The sequence below is a fragment of the Botryllus schlosseri genome, chromosome 15 (assembly GCF_051294905.1).
Source record: "Botryllus schlosseri isolate E-star chromosome 15, Bs_hap1, whole genome shotgun sequence".
Classification (NCBI taxonomy): domain Eukaryota; kingdom Metazoa; phylum Chordata; class Ascidiacea; order Stolidobranchia; family Styelidae; genus Botryllus; species Botryllus schlosseri.
Window position 1 is genome coordinate 23866422 of NC_137250.1, and position 21270 is coordinate 23887691.

The following is a 21270-nucleotide window of genomic DNA, read 5'->3' on the forward strand; positions in this document are numbered from 1 at the left end:
GATGAACCTCCGATGGGAATCGAACCGGATCATATCTCTCTCTCTCTGAAACGCACAGAAACTCCCAAGTTTGTCGTTTTCTGGAAACAAAATGTCAATATTTCGATTTGCACCATTGAACATGTCAATCTCAGAAGATCAAGACGATGTCAAAACAAACTCGACGCTTCTTGTTCACTTTTATGGATTTCATGTTTATTGGATTGTTCTGTAGTGTTTTCGGTATATTTTGCACGACTTATACCAAATAGCATCATGAGGTCGCTGGGATTCGGGATTGCTCCGTTTCTTTTCATAATCTTAACCCTACAGATGATGCCGGGTAAGGTTATTATGTTCTGGTAAAAAGGGCCCTGTGGAGATATACGCAGTTCACGCAGGTCACACAGATCACGCAGGTATCACTCTCCCACGTTGTTCTGGTGCTCAGGTATCAAGTCTGGAGTGTTTTGGGGATGTGTTCAAGTTTGTTCAGTAATCAGGTATCGCGCAGGTGAACCTCCAGCACTTAGGAATCGAACTCTGAAGTCGACCTCGGACGGACTCGAACCCGTGTGTCTGCGGCGGTGTGTTCACGCTAGTTATCATGATTTGTGTTTATTTGTCGCCGATTTTTAAATTCGTTGTATTTGCATTTTGCCAAATGGTTTGAAGCGGCTGAAGGAGACACTTTGCTCGCGTGAGCTGACGACCTGGACTAGCATCGAACAGGCGGCCTTGGAAGCAAAATCTATACTGCTACCGGTAGTGGTTACTTCCAACATTTGGAACGCAGATCCCAAGCGGCGAAAGTTCATATGTGATCCTTGATGAAGGAGCGAAAAGGAAGCGAATGTGAAGGACGGGATTTCGTATCTCAATTCCCAAATACATCACGTTGAACGCTTGTCCATTAATTAAAGAAATAACACCTCAATGTCGTCATAGTCAATTCATGGTCTACTTTGGACGTACGTCACAAATATGCGAATTTTCGGACAGATAATATGGAGTTTGCGCAGCTGTTCTCAGATTAGTTGATATCATTATTGATGTATTGGAATAATTGGCTACTATATAATTTATTTGCTGTTCATCAATATAATTGGCAACCTTCGTTGCGAGTTACTTTCAAAGAGTAAGCTAAAGCTCGTTTCAGACAGATAATAAATGCGTGTGAACTGCGTGAACTGCGTGAATTGCGTGAACTGCGTGAACTGCGTATATCCACAGGGCCGTAAAAAGTGTTCAACATCGTCGATAAAGATAAGAGTATGGATTTTGTTAGTAAAAATTGTTGACGAAATACCTATATTACTGTCGTTGAACTATGTAGTATAATAAAGAGGATAACTTTTTCTTGGTCAGATGAAAATACAATATGACGATTATTGATTATTATGATTGTTTTTCCTCAGGGACAACTTGAATTGACTTCTATTGTGTTTCTGAGATTTTTACATATCTATCTGATGAACTGAAAAACTATTCCAGTAGTATAGAAAGTGAAGCAATCAGTGCAAATAGAGCTCACGTGTAAGCCAAATATTTGGGTTTATTTCAATATGAACATAGATTGCCAGTGAACTCGGCACTTGGTAAAGTCGGCCCTTGAAGAATTGTGTATTAAAATGAATTAACAACTATTAATATGAATTAATAAACTAATGATATTATTTTCAAGTGATTTGTCAATATTGTATGGAGGTTGGGGCATGCGTGGATCACGTGAGCGCGGGAGATAACGCGAAGAGGACAAATTCTCAAAAAGGAGGACATTTGGGCACCTTTGAGACACATTGAAAAAAGTCAAAAATAGAGGACGTATGGCAGACCTAGATATTAGGGTTGAAGGTGGAGACGAATATTAGGGTTGGGGGAGGGGGGATATTAGGGTTGGGGTGGGTTGGGTCAAAGTTGCGGCTAGGGTATCCCAAGATAGGGTTGGAGGGGGAGAGGGATGTTAGAGTTTGATTAGGGAGGATATAGGGTTAGGGCAGAGGTCTCAAACTCAAATGTGCTCGCGGGCCAGTTTTCCAGTTCCGACGACGCCGCGGGCCGCAGCATTTGTAGGGGTATTTTATGCCTTTCCGAGTAGGCCTTACTTGGCGGGAATGAATTGTCCTATTGAAAGTGAGCCGATCCAGCAGACTGACAGTAAACACATATCGTCAAAATTTGATTTACTCTTGAATCAATTTAGGCCTGGCACGAAAAGAATCATCACATTTATAACTATTTGAATGGAATTGTTGTTGTAATTGATATATATTAATTGTAAGATATAGACACCATATAAGCGGATAAATGTATGGTGCCATCATGAATGCTATCGGGTTATATTTTTGCAGCTACTATGAATACTTTGAATTGAACAGATTGATAATTGAGACTGTTCTGATATCAAAACATTTTTCGGTTGAGCGTTGTAATTCCAATCCAGGATTCAGGTATACTTCTGATAAGTAGGCTATTAATCTCATTGCCAAATATCTGCAAATATAGGAACAGAAAAAAATATAAATATAATATAAATATATTAATGAATGTGTCCTAGTGATTGAAATGTTGGAACGCCGAACGGCCCATTGTTGTTACATCGTTGAAGCGTATCACCACGGTACTCGGTACCTTTAAGTGGCCTTAATAACATGATTTAGCGACCAAAGATGTAACTAACAGCTTGCCAATTGTTGCCATAACTACTTGCTTAGTTAGCGAAATACCAAGCTGCGACCTTCTGATCTATTACTATTCCCTTATACGCGATTAGTTTGTTGCGTCCAACGTCCATGGTTCTAACAAATTCACGGCATTCCGAGTCCACTCAAGTCATTTTCATTTTGTCATCACGTTAGCCAGAGTCTGAGTAATTCTAAGAAAGGTCGCATCCAAGTCCAACTCACAAATTTCAGTCACGAATCGTCTTAGGGTCAGGTTTTGTCATCATGAATTGGAAATGTGTTGTAATAGTGAATCTTCCACTGCATGGTAGCGTTTGCAATTGATGTGATAGTGAAGTTTGATGAATAATTCCAGGCTTTCGGAGCAATGTAAGAGGGAATTTTCACTTTATAAGCTGAAAAGATATATGTGACACTTGGATATTGTCAAATTAATACAAATGTAAAATGTCGCCGCGGGCCGAATTTACCAAGTGCCGGCTTCACTGTTAATCTTAACATATCATTAATATACATTTTAATAATATATTCATTGCAGAATTTATTAAAACCCGAAGCTCCAGTATATTATTAAAATGTATATTAAAGTTGCGTGCCCCAAAGAGTCTCTTCAACATATCATTCCATTGTATACTGATAGGCTACTCTGTACTAAGAGCTTAGTCATTATGATATTTCCTATCTCTACAGTGTTCAGTGTAATCATTCAAAGACAAACTGTTTTTCCATCAGTGTTAATACGCGGCTCAACAATGCAATGAGGTTTCATGACTGATTTTATAACTTCATAACTTTTTACTGAAATATTTAACGGCGATCTTCATTTCAGGGTTGGTTAGCGCCAAAGAGTCTCAAGCGTTTAACAACCACAGCTGGTACAATTCTGGAGGGACAACTACAGTTCCTCAAGTTGACAACACAACAACGGCAGCAGGTGAAGCTTCTACCGTAATGAAATCCTTTCAAAATTCAGTGGTTCATCCTAAAAAAAGTATTGAGCAAAGAAAGTACTCCTTTAAACAAGGGCCTCGTCCGGAGCTTGAATTTGAATTCTAGTTACAGTTTTCCTAAATTAGATTGGAATTAAAGGGGCACTGAGCTCTAAAAATGATGTGGTCTCAAATTGAAGGTAAAAACAAACAAAATTTTTTGGCCGCGGTCATTTCCTTCAGAACGCCACCGTAATGGAGCTGCAATTTATTGAAATTTCTACAAGACCAGCTGCCACGGCTGCTTAACCCGTTACATGGCACGATATCTTCACCGTCGCACTTGCTCGATGCGAGTAGGCAGTCACGCAATCCCAATAGTGTGGTAACTTTACTATTCTTCGAAATTACAATGAAATATTGATCTTGGCCGTCTGCGTCTCGAGTCATATGACTAGGCTCGGGTCATGCGCAATAACTCTAGTCCAAGTCGAGTCTACTCATTTCCGTATTTTGAGAAAATGACTCGAGTCAACACGAGTCATCAGAAAATCAGAAAATCGTGACTCGAGTCATTACAACCCTGCATTATATTAGAATTAACATGACAGCGTAGAAATATTTCACAAATTAGATTGGAATTAGATTGCCTGTATTTTGCTCAAGTAGTCTTATTAGAAACTACCATTAATTGTACAAGTCTGGATCTTCCTATCACACGGTATATTTTCCTATTTTTTGTCAGACAATAACTGATATCTTGCAGGCAATTCTTCAAGTCCTTCGTGGGTGGGGTTCGTAGCAGCGAGTGTCGCCGTTGTCTTTTTTGGCAGCAATTTTGTTCCCGTAAAGAAGTTTGATACAGGAGATGGTGAGTCTTTTTTTGTGATTGCGATATAAAAGTGATCATTTCCAGTGATTCTTCCGATTTCAATAACATGGAAACCGACCATAGCCAGACCAAACAAACACGTGGATTTTCTAAACGCGCAGCTAGAACTTGAACTAACGACTTTTAAAAATCCTCAACTTACTAACTAAAGCATTTCTTACTAATAACTGATAATGCGAATTACTGCCAATGAGCTTAAAAACATCGGGGCTAGAATCGGTATTTGGAAAGGACAGAGTTTCGAGTTTTTGATCGGTTTTGACCTCCAAAACTCTTCCCTGGCTACACCACTGTTAGTAGTGACGACTCTGAGCTAGCAGTGGTTGCAAGACATTACACAACAGAACAGTGGTATCACGATTGACACCGAACGACAACACGTGTTGTCTAGTTGTAAGGCAACTGTGTTTTTTTAATGCGGAATTAGGACTAAACTGACTAACTTAACAAAACACACCACTAGGACTAGATCTACTCAACAAAAGCAGTAGTTGGTTGACCGTGAATTTACTAGATTGGTAGCTGTACAAGATTGTACAAAGCGTTACCTTCTTTACGAAATTCTTAAGGCATGGAAGAAACAGGATAAATAAAATGCTCATAGTAGAATAAATAATATTTTCAAGTAACCTTAAAGCAAACGAGCTGAAGCCCCCCAAGTAGTCAGAAGAAGATTTTAATTCGATTTCTGTTTTCAGGAGTTTTCTTCCAGTGGGTTCTCTGTGTAGCTATCTGGTCAACCGGATTTGTTATGAATTGCGTTCAGAATTATCCGAGATTTTATGGAATGGCGATGCTTGGGGGTAAGTTAACGAAGTAGGCCTGGAATACGGATCATGGAATCTTACTTGTAAATGCGACCGAATTTATTTTCTATGTGCTTCAGTCACATTTAGGGAAAATCCGTATTCTTATTCAAAATAGTCTGTGAATATGTTGTTGAAATTCCTCCTTATTCCCCAAATTCATAGGCCTACTTGTTTACTGAGCTAAGCCATTGGTATGCATTTGTTCAGATCGAGTCTAATGAATTTATTCATATAGTTTATTTTTTGTATGTCCTTACCACGAGACTTGGAAAGCGAAATACCGGTAATCTAATTTGTAAAATGTCTGTATGCTCTCTTTTTAAATCGAAACTAACTTCTGGTTCTCCTGAAAATGACACTGAAGAACTGCATCGTGCGAAAGAGCCAAGCTTGCTGTACAGATATTTGCCATTCTCGTACTTATATGAACTTTATTGTAATTCTTACTAATTCGAAATTTTATTTAATTTCAAAGTTCATGCGAATTCAGTAATTCTACTTCTAATAAAATTTGTAAAAGTGTGTTTAGCTATCATTCTAGCTCTAATCTAATTTGGAAAAGCTGACTATTTTGTAGTTGTCCATCTCTGGTTGCTACATTGTTCGATATTGCAGGCGTCTTGTGGTCGACCGGAAATTTATGTGTTGTGCCCATCATCAAAACCATCGGACTCGGTCTAGGCATTTTGATTTGGGGTTCTTTCAATCTGCTTTCTGGGTGGGCAAGTGGCAGGTAAGCTGTACCAGTGTTGTTTCCCGAGACTGTAAGTAACACCGTTTGTATTTGAGTAGATTTGGATGGTTCGGTCTTAAGCCAGAACCGCCGACGAACGCTGCCTTCAACACTGTTTCTATTGTGCTTGCAATGCTCGCGTGAGTGTTTTCATTGGTTACCACTGGTAACTTGCCGGGGAATTGGACACTTGACTTGGTTACCCCTAATCCTAACCCATAACACTAACCTAACGCTAATCTATAGTCCAAATACATTAGTATGTACAAATACAATAATATGCACATACCAAGTTCCGGATTCTCCAAGCGTTGTATGTAGTAGGGCTTGGAAAAATCGGGTACCTGAATTTAGGATTAGGCTTCGTGTATTCGAGAATCACTTATGATGACGCTACACCAATGTGAATAATGTGGAATGTTGAAATCTGTACCTTTTATCCAACCACAAAGAATATGCCAGTTCTGCATCACTCTAAATATTATTTGAGATTTTTCAACCATACCTGTTTGATTCCACTGCGTTCCACCAATTGAGGATTATAGTCTTCTACAGTGGAATACAATATCCAAATTATAATTCTTGTGGATTAATTTGCTAATTTCAGAACTTGAACGAATCATCTCTCGCTACAGCACTCGAAATATTGGAATTTATACTCTGTCCACATTCAAGTAACGCACTCAAATCATTGTGGCCGACCCTAGTCATACATAACAATGCATCTCGTTCAAATATAGTTATTTCATTTCACCAAGTTCCAAATTCAATCGCAACCTTTTCATTTACTGTCGCGCAATTGTTGAGACTCTTGTTGACATTGGCAGTGCTGTCTTCTGGGTTATGGTCAAGTCGGACACTTCATCTTCAACGCGAAACATTCAGCAAGATGAGGAAGGTCTGTTGGACGGGTCGGAGGAGGTGAAAAATAATTTGTTCTGGTCAAATTTGTCGCCGTTGGTAGTCAAGTACAAGTAAGAGTAGTGTTTGAGTTTTTCATTCATAATTCTGGGTTACCACCGGTACAGGCTATTTTTTGAACCCAAAATTTTCAATGGCTAAAACTTCGCTTCTTGCAGTTGGAAGTGGGCAAAAACTGGTAAGCATCGTTCTGTTCATGGGGTTTAAAGTAAAACTTTTTTTTAATAAATTCAAAATTTTTAAACTCCTTTGCGTTGACAGCTACCAAATGGAATCGAGCCAAATTTGGGGTGTATTGTATTTTCAGGCGAACTAACAATTCGATCAGTGAGTTCCGGGAATCCAGGAAAAAAATAATTTTGCACAAAGCTACTGACCACCTCTTGGTTACGGTATTATTATTGTTTCAGGAGCTCGAGACTTCTGTTGTCACAAAGTCACCGCAGACACCTGACGATGAATCTTGGATCGATCGGTTGTCGAGCACTTCCAAAAGAATTCTGTGAGTCGAAATATATCGTTGCTGCCGTTCTGATCACAAATTGAGGTGTTTTTTGTCTCTAACAGAGGCTGCACGCTCGCTCTCTTCTCTGGAATTCTCTACGGCCTTGCATTCACGCCTGTCATCCACATCAAGGATAATTATCCGGGAGCTTCACAAACAGGTGTGGGCCTTATTTGTTGTAACGTCGTAATGAGTGACACTCGAATACTCAACTCAAAGTATGATACCCGATAACTAGTTTTCCGTCAGGAACTGTCAAGTACAAGTAGTCTCCCATCATAACCACTCGAGTAGGTATTGCAAGTAGACGGTGCCTACTTTAGTACTCCAAAAAAGTAGAAGTATTTAGTCACAGCCTGATCTGGTCATCGTATAATGAGATTGGCTAATGTATCAAGCTTTCACTGGAAAGACTTGACCTTTGGTAGCCTTCTGTAGTTTGTACTTTGCACTTTGCCCAATATTGACACAAAGCATGTGATTGTGCAGACGTCAGTCGATATGATCAACATTAATTGCTTGCGGCCGTTACATATAGCAACGTTAAATATTCTGCTGCAACATATTACACAAAATCAGGGTTGTAATTTTACGATGCAAGACACAATTTTTGGTGATTTGAGTGATTTTATTTGATATGGAAAATGACAAGACAAGACTGAGTCACTTTGTTTATTGACTCGACTTGTACCTGACCTTGCGCATGGCTCGAGACGAATTGGGTCAGAAACTCTGTTTTAACTGTTTGAATAAACCTGTTGGAACTAGTGATTTCCAAGTGAATAGACAAGCAAGTAGTCTAGTCATAATTTTGCATAAAAAACTGAAAACTATGAAGTAAAAGTAATCTAAAATCATCACCATTTGAGCAAGTAAGTAGAAGTACTTCTAAATTATAAAGCTTGTGACTCGGAACAGTGTGACTTGGTTATAACCCTGCGCGTGGTATACGTAGAGCTTCTAGTCGACGCAAAAGTGATTTGTCGCTCAATTTCAGATCTGGACTACGTTTTTGCTCATTTCTGCGGCATCCTGCTGACGTCGACCGGATATTTTGTGCTGTATTGCATGATTATGAAGAACAAACCAAAGGTGAATGGTGAATGGGATTGATTGGTCTGAGCACAATGATTGGAATACTCGAATCTGAATCGAGTCTTGCCACTAAGAGTTAGTCTGTCAAAAAAAATGATACTTTAGCTACTATTTTCCACTTTGGAAGGCTGTAAACCTCGATTGGTCCTATTGTAGTATACAAAACATGTAGTACAAAGCCATGTACGTTAGTGGAAATGACATATCAGACCTCGTGATCAACCCACAGCATAGTCACAAAGAGCAATGAAGTAGGTGTGGTCATAGGCGCCGACTTTTATTTTTTTACGAGGCGGCGAAGTCTTGTGACGTCATAATTGTTCCGTATCAATGACGTCATCGTCTCACGATAACGCACTTTACTGCATGCCGCTGGTGTACGTGCAAAGTTAAACCATTCGCGTGACGTTTTAAATCGGCCCTGTCCTGTCCCTGTCAAACCATGCAGTCGAGTTATTAAATGGAATCTTAAAACGGTACCATCATTGAAAGTGTAACTGCGGCCTGGGCTACCAGTCCGTCCGACGGAATCTGCAGTTGCATCAATGTTATTCACGCTCAATGCCCAATGTGACTAACGAAATACTCTGTGCGCTGGCCTTGCAAGTAACACACGACAACTCTCGAATACTTCAAGCAGACAATAATGATGATTACAAACGCGAAATCGCGCATCCAATCAGTAATTGTCAATTGCGGTTTGTTGCTTCGCGTTGACCAATTCGCATCGCAGCAATTGTTTGATGATTAAAACATTGGTGCATTTCCCGCGAAGCATTTCGGGAGGACATCGGTCAATCCATAAATTCAATCTGCGCATGTCGTTGTCCACGGTCACCAACGCATACTAATTGAATTACGTGTTGACGGCCGCACAAATTTCGTTCTACGGCCGCGGGTTGGTCTTCCCTGGGCTAGAATTAGTTTCACTTCCGGACGCATGCCGAGATCTTACCAATAGAAATCCACTGTCTATCTAATGCCTAATAGTTTAATATTCGATAATGCTGTTCTCGATACGAGTACATCCAGCAATCAAGTTTATCGGAATGTAGAAGGTTCCCTGTTCAAACGAATCGAAATATGGGTGATGGCAAATGAGAAGGCGTGCAATCTAATCAGAATCGCCACAAATCGGTTTTGAGGGTGACATCGCATTGAGTAACTTTCGTCGCGACAATTGTTTTCTCATTATATCGGTGTTTAAGCTGTATCGCTGCATTTCCCGATTAATGTCGCTGACAAAGCCTTGTTAGAGAAACGAATCTGCACAGAAATGAATTCCAATTTGCAGGCACACACCAACACCCTCCAATTTCGCGCTCCGATTAACTATCACGAAGCTAGCTAGCTCATGAATGGTTTTGTAAACGAATATGGGTTCACAAGTGCACATAATTTAGATTTCAGAAAAGCAGAACGTATATTTGGGTGCCTGGTCGGCGGAGGATATCTAGGATGGTGCTTCTCAGCACAATCTAGGCGCGTAGCCAGTAAAAAAATTAGGGGAATTTGGATTTTATTTACCAATTTACCAATGTAGCATCAATTCATTTCGGGTCAAGTACATGTGTAAATGGCGATCATATAATCCCTTCGTAGCGACGATTTTAGGCGTATGATAAGCTTGCCAAAGAGTCCAAGAGTGCTGTCAATTAATGAGTCACTGATCTCTGGTGAACAATTAAATACGCGCGCGTATGACGCAGTCTGGGCTTCAGTTTTCGCAAATCAAAATGTCCGAACTTGGTTGCACCGATTTCAAACCTTTGTCGTATTTAAGAACTCGAGACATGATACACATCTTCTGGCCGTTACGTTCAAGTATTAGCGGGAATCAATTTCGGACGTTAAAGTCTGTTTGCAGCGATTCGATGTTATTCAGTTTCGCGATGTCGCTTTTTAATCAATATGACATGAAACAATCACTAATTAGCGTAAACTCGACCGCATTGTCTCAAAACCAGCGAGAGAGGAGCCAAAGCATGCTAGGCCCGAGACGCGATAGTTAGGCCATAGACCAGCATTCCAGCAAAGATATCTTTCACTCCAGACCTATTGCAGATGCTATTCTGTAGGCCAGCGATGATATCGTGCACACCAGGCCGAAACCGCCAATGCAGATTCGGTTGCGCAGTTAAGCGATGATATAGTGTGAACTGGGCCCATCGCAGATGCGATTGTTGAACCCTGCGGAACCAGGCTAGATCGAGATGCGATAAATCAGGCTAGCGACGATTGCCACGCGCACGGGAATCAGTGACCTAATTTCACAGATTCTTCTCGCTAATTGACAACACGTTTCTCGCCAAATCCGCCGCGCGGAACACTGATTACACAATTATTGAATCGCAACTAAACATTAGAGTTAGAATGATCATTTCAAAATGACGGGGTTTCGCGTTTCAAATAGAGAAGTTCGACCCCCGAAATCCCCGTGGCTACGCGCCTGGCACACGCGCGTGCGCGTATCGAAATCGAAGACGTCTCTAACGAGGTCGCATCGATTCGCCTTATTACTAATTACTGGTCACAAATCACTTGGGCGTTTGAGCATTTTGTACGAGGTGGCCGCCACCTCGTAAATATGGTCACGAGGTGGCTGCGCCACCTCGTAACCTCGTAAGTCGGCGCCTATGGGTGTGGTCGAAAAAATACCGAATAATCTTTAAAGTGATATAAAACTGGCATTCTATTCTCTGTGGTCACATAAAAGGTGCCGTACATATTTGAACTTTCCACATCATGTGAGTGATACTTGAATACTCGTCTCGAAGCCTAATATTCGATTCAGAATTGAATCACTCGGGTTCTCGGTTCTGTCCAGCCATAGAGATTGATTTGTCTACTAATCTGTCTAATCTGAGATGGTATTTTTGGTTGCAGGTGTTTCCGCAAGCTATTCTACCAGGAATTGTGTCTGGATGGATGTGGGGGGTCGCAGATATCAGCTGGTTCCTTGCCAATGAATACCTGACCGAGGCTGTCAGTTTTCCCATTGTCACAACCGTACCGGGAATTATCGCGTCATTATGGGGAGTGTTAGTCTATAAAGAAGTTAGGGTAAGATCAGTTTTGGACTTGAAATACCGAAATAAACCGGAATATTTTTAGCGGACACTCGTCAGGGGTAATCGTCAGCAACTAACAGAATTGTATATCAATGTTCCTTCCAATTCTCTACTAGTTGCTGGCGATTACGCCTGACGACTGTCAGCCCAAGATATCTGGGTTCATTTCAATATTAAGATATTACTCAATTGTATATTTAAGGTCTGTACCTCCAAGAAGGCCTTCAAATATTAAAAAAGGAATATCAAATTTCTCGTTTGGTGGAACTTTCAAATATTTGCTTCTAACATGCATATATTTCGTTACGGTAGAATCAAAGTAGCTTATGTCCATTTATCAAATTTTGAGATCTATTTTTTCAAATTTGAGATGTATTTTTCAAATTTATAGAAAATTAAGGTTTTCTTAAATTTCTATTTTTTTCAGCAATATCTTGGCCATGTTTATGTTCGCCACATTGTTTCAAAGTCACTCATGGCCAAGATATGGCCAAAAGAAATTGAAACCTTTTCGTAAGGTTAATTTTCTCAGCAATCTGTAAAATGGACATAAACTACTATGATTCTACAGCGACGATTTGTCGTAATTACATTTTGGGTTAATTTTGATGTTTGAAGGTTCACCGTCCGCAAAAATATTTTGTAATTTTATCGCTCTGCCAACTGAGAAACACTGATTTACATGATATTTTGACAGGGACGGAGAAATTTTATCATTATGGGAATCGCGTACACACTCACGATCACGGGAGCTGTTTTCGCTGGGTTGTCGAAAAAGTGAATTTCGACAAATCAACTTATTCATTTTCTGTGCAGTTGGCAGTCAAGTTTGAACACCACTCTTCAAGTTCCGACATTGTTTCATGGCATTTGATACAAACCTATGCAAAAGCGCAGCTATATAGAAAGTGCAATATGATTTTGTGTTGTTACTAGGGCTGAGCAAAATGATTTGAGAACTCGAATCTGAACTGAGTATTAATTCTAATGATTTGTGTCATGTGAGAAATGATATTTTTCGAGTATATAAATTATAAGCTTCTTGCCACTAAGAGTTAAATTATCAACAAAAATAATAGTTTTGATACTATTTTCCACCTCAAACCTCGATAGGTCCTATCTCAGCATACGAACAATGCAGTACAAAGTACCCACAGCATTATTACAAAGTGCATTGAAATAGTTATGGTTGTAAAAATACTAAATTATCTTTGATGTGATGTAGCACCGGCAATTATATAGCATCTGGTATAACATCATTCATACTATTACAGCGTCATAATGAGTGTCGAAGCCTAACACTCAATTCAGATTCAAATCACTCGAGTGCTTGATTTTGCCCAGCCTTAGTCGTTATTTTACGATTTAAATGTATCAGTTTTACGTATTGTAAAATTTCTATTCATTACTACCAAGTTTGCTGATGCCTGATTTCCAACGGGAATAGCTGATTCAGTGATATTGAAGCAATTACGTTCCTCATTAGACAAGTCCAGTTTGACAGGAAACTGCTGATCAGTGAAAGTACAGCTGAACTCTGAACACCGAAGTTTGGACTTAGCTAAGTGATAATGTAAGTGAGGTTAAGCCAGGCGTGCAGTGTTTTTTGAGTGTATGATTTTTGGTGCCTCGAGTCAATTTGTGTATTGACTTAACTTTCATTTGAGTAATACACAATTGGTTAAGAAAATGTATTTTATCTGTTTGAATGCGCGTGCAAAGAGTCGTAGTTGGTCCTCAAGTGGAAGTAACTGCGTAAATTCATGCTCAAGTACTAGCCATTTCCAAGTCAAAAGGTTCCCAACCTAGTTTTGCTGAAACTCAAGTAGAAGTAGCCTAAAATCATAACCACTTTAGGAATCGGCGCAAGTAAATCAATCTCCAAAGTAGAAGTACTTCATTGACCATCTCGGGTTAAGAGAGAGACGAATGAGTATATTATGAATGCGAGGAATTCGTCTCACCCATACAGATTTGTAAAATATGAGCCTGACGTTACTTGAAGGCGAGACTGAACGCTAAAACCTGGACTCCGACTCAAGTCTCAACACCACGACCCGAACTTGACCCTTCACTAAAGTTAACATATTTAGGGATCCGAAAAAGAGGACACTATGCAAGTTACAAGAGATATAAAAATGGACGAGAAAACAGGTAATTTGGAAATACTTTTGTGTTGACTAACAAAAAAAGGTCATATTCCCAACTTGACCCCCGAAAGTAAGATAGGTTATGTTTGACTTTTTTAAGTCAACCTTGCCGTCACTGCTGTCTCAATCCAGATTCCGCGTCCTTGCTGGTATTTTTAGTTAACCATGTACAGTGTACAATCGCATGGCTGTCAGAGCATTAAAGGAAGGCGAACTGCCAAAAAGGAGGGCATTTGGGCGACCTCGGAAAAAAATTTTGATTTCTTTGGAGGACAAATTCTAAAGGAGGACGTATGGTAACCCTACCTTGAGTTGACTCGAATCAAACTATGACAGTAGGATTGACTTGTGTCTTAGTTACAAACCTGGGTTGGGCCATTCATAACAAACAGATTCAAAGAAGGATAAATGTATTGAACAATATAATGTTAAAAAAATACGGAAATATAAAATAATTCTTTTTTTTCATTTGACTTGAACTTTTCCAATTTTTGCGACGTAGGATCGCTCCCTCTCTTTGATTTTATCTCGGAGTTCTTGTTTGGCGGGCAGGATCATTTCGTTTGTGACTTTGAGGATGACTTTCCGTAATTCGTCCGGAGACACTTCTTTGATGGAGCTGTCTTCCGACGAAACGATCGCTTTCATGACCGCGTCTGTGACATCACTTTCGGCGTCTTCTCGGTCGCACTCCATCGGCTCTTCTGAATCATTAATAGAGGTGGTCAGTCATCGGCTTTTCATTAGATTTTGCCTCCTTGCACTAGTGGTTATGATTTTAGACAGCTCTTCTGTCACGCAAAACTAGTCGTAGAATCGATACTTCTGAGTGTGAATTTATGTCGTTATTTCTAGTCTGGACTTTTACTTGACAGCTTCGAGTTGGGTTGAGAAAATCTAATGGGACCCTCGAATACTTACTGGAACTCGCTACTTCTACTTTCACTTGAGTGAATACAATGATTACTTTGAAAACCTCTGCAAAATATTGCAAAATTGCAATGTGCATAAACTAGTAACTAGTTTTGCTTAAAAAAGTGTTAGTGAAAGTAGAGTAAAACAGGAGTCGTTCCAGTAAGACAGAACCTACTTTTCTGTTCCGAAAAATCATTTATTTCTGACCACTGCTAATCCATAGTTGGACGAATAGAAAATTTACAGCTTTTCCAAATCAAATTAGAATCAGTATTATAGCTACACAGTTTTTTTCCTAACTATAGGTTAGAATTAAAATGACTGAATTTTCAAAAGCTTGGAAATGAAATTCAATTCCGAATTACAAAGGACAACAAATATCAAAATCAGTTCATATCAAATCAGAGTTCGTTCTCCCAAGCATGAGCAAGACAAATATCTGTACACCAAGGTTGTCTCGTTTCTCACGATACAGTTCTCCTGTTGCATATTCAGGAAAAACATGAATTAGACCGGAATTAATATGAGAGCACTGAAACATTTTACAATTTAGATTTGAATGAAATACCCGCATTTCGCTCCAATCATATAATTTGAATGATCTAGTTGTAAAAGTCTGTTGTGGTCAGAACATGTCACCAGAATTGGATTACTGGCTAATTCTAGTTGCTACATTACAGGAGAATGTCAGCAATCTAATTTGAATCCATTTGTGAAATATTTCTTTGCTCTAATTCTAATCTTCAGTTTGGAATTGATAGAGCGAAATGTCACCTTCTTGTTGGCCTTGTCCTAGACAGAATTGACTGAAGAGTTCCGAGAGGATTCCTTCTTCGAGAGGCGGCGGGACCGGGCCGGCGTTCTCCGGACAGACCTCTACGGATAAGTCGGACCCGATAATCATCTCGTCTTGTTCAATCTGAGAAATATGATCGGGTTAAGCAGGTCGAAACAACATGGCCTTAACGTCAGAAGTGAACAGGATGGGTAGAGGGTATATAAACAAGAGGTAGTTAGTAGCGAAGCACTTCCGCTACAAGTAGATTTGAGTACTCTCACTACATCCTGAAGTGGGTCTTTTAAGACTACGGTACTTCTACATCGCATTGTGTCTTATCGAAATGTACGTTGTGTGTGACTTGTTCAGATGAAAATATAACTCAACGATTATTCTTATTATTATTCAACAGTTTTCTAGGCCTAGAATACCTACTTTTTACCAGTGTTGGGATCAAGTCACTACCTTCGAGTCACGAGTCATTGCACATTTTGACTCGAGTCAAGTCAGGTCTCTCGATTTAAGAGGTGACTCGAGTCAAGTCAAGTCACGAGTCAAGTCAAAATTCAAGTCAAGTTGCCTTTTCGAAATATGAGGCATGAATACGTCATTGAACAGTATATTCATATTGAAATGAACCCGAATATTTTCGGCTGACACTCGTCAGGGGTAATCGTCAGCAACTAGTAGAGAATTGGAAAGAAAATTGTATATCAACAATCGTATCTTCCTTTCCAATTCTCTACTAGTTGCTGACGATTACCCCTGACGAGTGTCAGCCGAAAATATTCGGGTTCATTTCAATATGAATATACTGTTCAATTGTATATTGAGGTTCTGTACCGCCTAGAAACTCTTTGAATACGTCATTGCATTTTGCTAGCTCTCTGAAATACAGATTGAGTGGTCATTGATTCTGAACCGATGTACGAATATAGAGTTAAATGTACAGTACATGCAAGAAGGCGCTGTATCTCTCACATATACGTAGAACTGTTAAACTACGTAAGTAATTGCACAGCCTCAGTTTATAGTTATCAACCAAAATAGAGAAACGAATTGATATGATATGATATGATACAATTCAAACCTGTGACAATGGTTGAGGAGTATATAAACTATATTCAATTTCAATAAAACAAGATGTTTGGCTAAGGTAAGAAAAGAGAACGGAGATGGATATTTTGCTGTTAAATTACTTTACTATTAGTTTACGACAACGCAAGCTGTGAGCTTCGATCACTTTGTTTGCTGTCAATTTATTCGTGAAAAAACAATGGAGACTCAGTAAAACACATGATCATTGAATGATCGGTCGCTCTCACGGGTTACACCAGCGTTTCACGAACAATCCGAACATATGGAAGATACGGGGATTTTTACCGACACCGATTACTTGATGACTTGAAATTGACTCGTGACTTGAATTTTGCTCCGAGTCACGAGTCAATCCGCGTTTCTGATACACCGAGTCAAGTCAAGTCATTTTAGCAAAGTGACTCGAGTCAAGTCAAGTCATACGAAAAGGTGACTCGAGTCATCCCAACACTGCTTTTTACTAGCTTGTAAATTTCTACTTGTACTTGAGTATAATCTTATTGCCAAGTAGTCATTGAGCCACATAATGGTCACAAATCGTTATGAAATAGTCATGGCACATGGATATGAAACTATTTTTGATGTTGTGTGTCTGGCAGCACTTTCCTTGTGGCCACAAAGAGATACATATTATTGCCATTATGACATCATAATCGGCAGCACTCGACTCGAAGCTTAATGCTCAGAACTTGGAATTGAATTACCCAGGTACTCTGCCCTACTTTCAAACACACCAGAAGATCGGTTGAGTCATTTCTTGTTATTAGAGACATGAGTCGCACATTACAATGACGGCGTTGCAACTGAAATTGGCAGTATTTGTAAAAATTTGTTTCATCCGTTTAAATCTTGTTACGTACGTATGATTCAGAGAAGTCAGGGCAGTTATAAATAGGGCTGGGCACAATGGTCCAAGGACTCAAATCTGAATCGGGTGTTAATTCTATTAATTCGAGTCTAGCTGTGAGAAATGATTTTTTCAGGTACTGAAATTACATAGTCCTTGTCACCAATATTTAGTTCATTAACGGAAATTATATATAGTTTCTGCCACATTAGTTTTCAAACCAGAATTGGTCGTATCTCAGCATACAAAACATGTACAAAGCTCATGACGTTAATGAAAATGACATAGATGTGAAGTGGTGATCAACCAACAGCATTGTCACAAAATGCAATGAAATAGGTATTGTCGAAAAAATACCGAATTTTTTTTTTGATGTGCTGTAAAATTGCCATTGTATTCTTTGTAGTCGGATAATACGTACCTATTTGAACTTTCCACATCTTTCATACCGTGATACTCAAATATATACTCGATTCAGGATAAATCACTCGGGTACTCAATATTGCCCAGCCCTAGTTATGAACAAGCGTCGCGCAGTTGCCAAAAACATCAAACTTTTCGCAAGAAAATCGGATTCTTTACCTTGAACAGATAGTCGTACAAGTCATAATGTTGAAAAAACGTTGTCAGAACATATTCCATGACGTCTTTCGCTTGTTCGAGCGTAAAAAAATAGAGAGAGATCGGAATTTGTTCTGGATTGTCGAGTCCGACACCGGTAAAACAGCTTTTCAGAAACCGCAAATTTTCCGCTTTCGACATACTGTTCTCTTTTAAATTATCGATGAGAGCCAGTAAGAGTCCCATAAACCCGCCAAGCTGTCGCTCGTCAAAGTTTTTCTGTTGGGCCCAGTGGAATCCGGCAACGTAGTAGTCGACTTGGGCTCCGTCTCGAAGGTCGACTTCGTATTGGTCAAATCCGAGTGCGTTAGCTATCTTTTCCTACAAGAGAATCAGCGCTGATAACGGACTTGTACAAACTACCAATGTAATTAGTAGATGGTCAACTAACTACTGGTTTTTTGAGTAGTTCTAGTTCTAGATACGGATTTTGAAAAGTGAATTGTTCAAGCATTGGATTTTGAATAATGAGTAGTTTTACTTGTGCATTTGTAAAATAAGTTGCTGATCAACTAGAAAGCATGTTTCGCCGTATGGCATGAATTGTGATCTGTTGTGTGATGTTCTTGCATCCATTGCTACTAACAGTGGCGTGGAAAGGGGGGGGTTTTGGAGGTCGAAACCACTCCCATTTCAAACTGGAAACCTCGTCCTTTTGAAATGCCGATTGTATCTTCAATATTTTTTGGCTCATTTGCAGGTTAGTAATTCTTAATATAACTTATTAGTTAGTTGCAGATTTTTGAAGGTCGTTAGTTCTAGTTCTGCTTTTGAAAAGTGAATAGTTCTAGTTCTAGTAGCAAGTTATGAAAAGTGAGTAGTTCTAGTTCTAGTTGGGAGTATTGAAAGATGATTAGATCTAGTTCTGCGTTTTGAAAAGGGAATAGTTCTGGTTCTAGTTGCAAGTTTTGAAAAGTGACTAATTGCAGTACTAGTTGGTAGTTTTGAAAGGTGATTAGTTCTAGTTCTAGTCGTGGATTTTGAAAGGTCAGTAGTTCCAGTTGCAAGTTTTGATAATTAAGTAGTTCTAAAGTGGATTTTGAAAAGTGAGTAGTTGTCATTTTTTGTAAACCTCAAGTTTTGTGTTTTACCTCCAGCTCTTCCGGAGACTCGGCGCTGACGAGAGTCTTGATCTGTGATGGCAAAAACAGTTTCCAAGCAAACGATCCTTTTGGTTCTTTTTCCAACATCTCTTCATCGTCTGTTTTTTCTTTCTTCTTGACCCTCGAACGCCGGGCACTCGACATTTTAGATTTCTGTGACATTTCAAGAAATGTTTGTTACCATGATGCATCTCTGTAGCTGATGTACGTACATATTCACGGCAAAATATTAAATATTTTACTGAATGAATACTAGCCTCCGCTCAAGATAACAGGACCATAATCTCACATATCGACATCACCTACTGACCGTCTGGTCAGCAAAGCAGTAAGCTACTTTTACTTTTACTTCAAGTAGATAATTCCTCAATTAGGAAAGGAAATTAGTTACATTTTAGACTGCTTTTACCAAAAAACTTCCATTTTTTCAGGCAAAACAAGGTCTAGAATACTTACTTCTACTCGAGTGGAAATTTGCAACACTACTTCTAAATGAGTACCAACGATGAGTACTCTGACCACTGCCGCAACTGATATATACATGCCACTTCATTTTCATCGATTGTCTTTTTCATGCTATCTTCTGTTGCTTTTTTTCTGATGTGGATGCTTCTTATTTACATGCTTTAAGCCAGGAATACTATTTTTAGTCAAAGGTCCAGTTACAAAAGCTTAAAATTTGCATACATCCGTTATAACTCTCATGACATAATTTACAGTCCTACAAATGTGATATATGTGGTATAACTACATACAAAAGCACTTAAAGTCGTATTAGCAGCAAAGGCAATGAGTTGAATATAATTATTGCTCAGTTACAGCTAGTGGGAAAATCGGATATTATTTTACTTCTTGCAATGGTCCTGCAGATATGAAATCTATTTGTTTTAAAGTGTATGTTTTAAAACGTTGCCTCGCAGCTGTAAGTATACCCAACTGCCAATTTGAAAATTTTCTCGAAAAACGAAGTACATACTGAGACTGACTGAATAAATACTTCTGACGCCATTCCGATCTTTTCATTTTATAATAATTTTATGGTGTCACGAAGTGACGAAATTTTAATTAAACTGAACATACCAATACTGTAGACTAAACTCTGCCCTCAACCTGGTCATCGTCGTTTTGTCTCAACCAATACCAACATGGAGCAGTATCAATGTCAGATCTATCATTTGCAGTTCTTTGCTTACAAAAATTCGTAGTTCGACCTGGAGTAGCCGAACAATTCGTCTGCCTTTCTCACCTTGCTTGACATCTTCTCTGAATTCTTCAATATATTCTCTAAAGTAAACTCTCGTAGGCCTTTATTTCTCATGTAGCACTTTATCTCAACAAATCTTCGAACTGCGGAATCGTATGGAAGCTTGCGACGCCGACTAATAACTGTTATTAAGATGCTAAGCACTATAGTATTTACCCTGCTCTAACTCATACAATGTATTTTACCTACATCAGTGCATTATATGACTAAAATAACACCATTCAAACCATACCTACAGTGCTAAGTTACGGACGATACACCGGCCTAATCTAATTTTTGTAAATTGCTAATTTAGTCAACTACAACTTGTTATGAGTAATCGCTGCAGCTATCATGCAGCCATGGCAACGGTACAGAGATATGGCTCATAGATCATTGTAGTTTATTCAATCAATCAGGTTTATTAATATTTTCATCGTTTCAAAACATCACAAGACTGCGATACAATGAAAAGATAGGAAGGTGTCGAAACAACTTGGAGTAGCCATTAAGATCAGACACCCACCTTAGCCTAGGCGAAGTAAATAAGAGGCATGCACACTGAATGAAAAGTAATGCAGAGAATATAAGACCATAGCTATGATAAGACGCAAGCGACAAAATGAGGTAATATGTGGCGGAGGCGAGGTCGATGTTAGGTCGTGGTCCGGTAATCCTGAAGACTGGCTAGTATTGATTTAGAAGAAATTGCTTGTATTTCGACTTGAATGCGGACATGCTCGACGACTGTCGGATAGCCGGCGAGATGCTGTTCCACAATTGGGGTCCGGCATACTTGATAGAGCAATGCGTTTTCTTGTATTATTGACCTTTTCTGGTGGTAAATCAGAGAGATCTTTGTGTATTAACCGTTCAAACTAATCGCATATATAAAGA

The 21270-nt window shown here is 39.2% G+C and overlaps 4 protein-coding genes across 5 annotated transcripts in view; 2 read left to right on the top strand and 2 right to left on the bottom strand.

Annotated features, from left to right (window-relative positions):
• The window catches only part of LOC145457804 (RNA polymerase-associated protein CTR9 homolog), a 486484-nt gene that overhangs the window by 184133 nt on the left and 281081 nt on the right, over nt 1–21270 (bottom strand). The gene's annotated exons all lie outside the window — the stretch shown is intronic.
• LOC145457827 (syntenin-1-like) overlaps nt 1–21270 on the top strand; it is a 97033-nt gene that overhangs the window by 23003 nt on the left and 52760 nt on the right. The window lies entirely within an intron of this gene.
• LOC145457817 (transmembrane protein 144-like) lies at nt 155–13034 on the top strand. Its single transcript, XM_080336112.1, has 12 exons — nt 155–322; nt 3493–3597; nt 4359–4463; nt 5183–5287; nt 5909–6026; nt 6086–6166; nt 6854–6947; nt 7358–7449; nt 7515–7612; nt 8450–8544; nt 11434–11610; nt 12316–13034. The coding sequence occupies exons 1-12, from the start codon at nt 256–258 to the stop codon at nt 12397–12399; spliced, it is 1221 nt and encodes a 406-aa protein (XP_080192238.1). The 5' UTR covers nt 155–255; the 3' UTR covers nt 12400–13034.
• LOC145457822 (ciliary-associated calcium-binding coiled-coil protein 1-like) lies at nt 14162–20675 on the bottom strand. The gene is made up of 5 exons (XM_080336117.1): nt 20377–20675; nt 19119–19283; nt 17989–18348; nt 15458–15602; nt 14162–14472 (listed from the first exon to the last, which is right to left on the bottom strand). Exons 1-5 carry the CDS (start codon nt 20446–20448, stop codon nt 14234–14236), a joined length of 981 nt encoding a protein of 326 aa, XP_080192243.1. The 5' UTR covers nt 20449–20675; the 3' UTR covers nt 14162–14233.

Coding starts and splice junctions, on each gene's coding strand:
- LOC145457817 (XM_080336112.1), top strand. CDS start 256: ATGAGGTCGCTGGGATTCGGGATTGCTCCGTTTCTTTTCATAATCTTA. Junction 323..3,492: donor AACCCTACAGATGATGCCGG/GTAAGGTTATTA, acceptor TCTTCATTTCAG/GGTTGGTTAGCGCCAAAGAG. Junction 6,167..6,853: donor ATTGTGCTTGCAATGCTCGC/GTGAGTGTTTTC, acceptor TGACATTGGCAG/TGCTGTCTTCTGGGTTATGG.
- LOC145457822 (XM_080336117.1), bottom strand. CDS start 20,448: ATGAGAAATAAAGGCCTACGAGAGTTTACTTTAGAGAATATATTGAAG. Junction 18,349..19,118: donor AGTCTCCGGAAGAGCTGGAG/GTAAAACACAAA, acceptor ATTCTCTTGTAG/GAAAAGATAGCTAACGCACT. Junction 15,603..17,988: donor TGTACGACTATCTGTTCAAG/GTAAAGAATCCG, acceptor CATATTTCTCAG/ATTGAACAAGACGAGATGAT.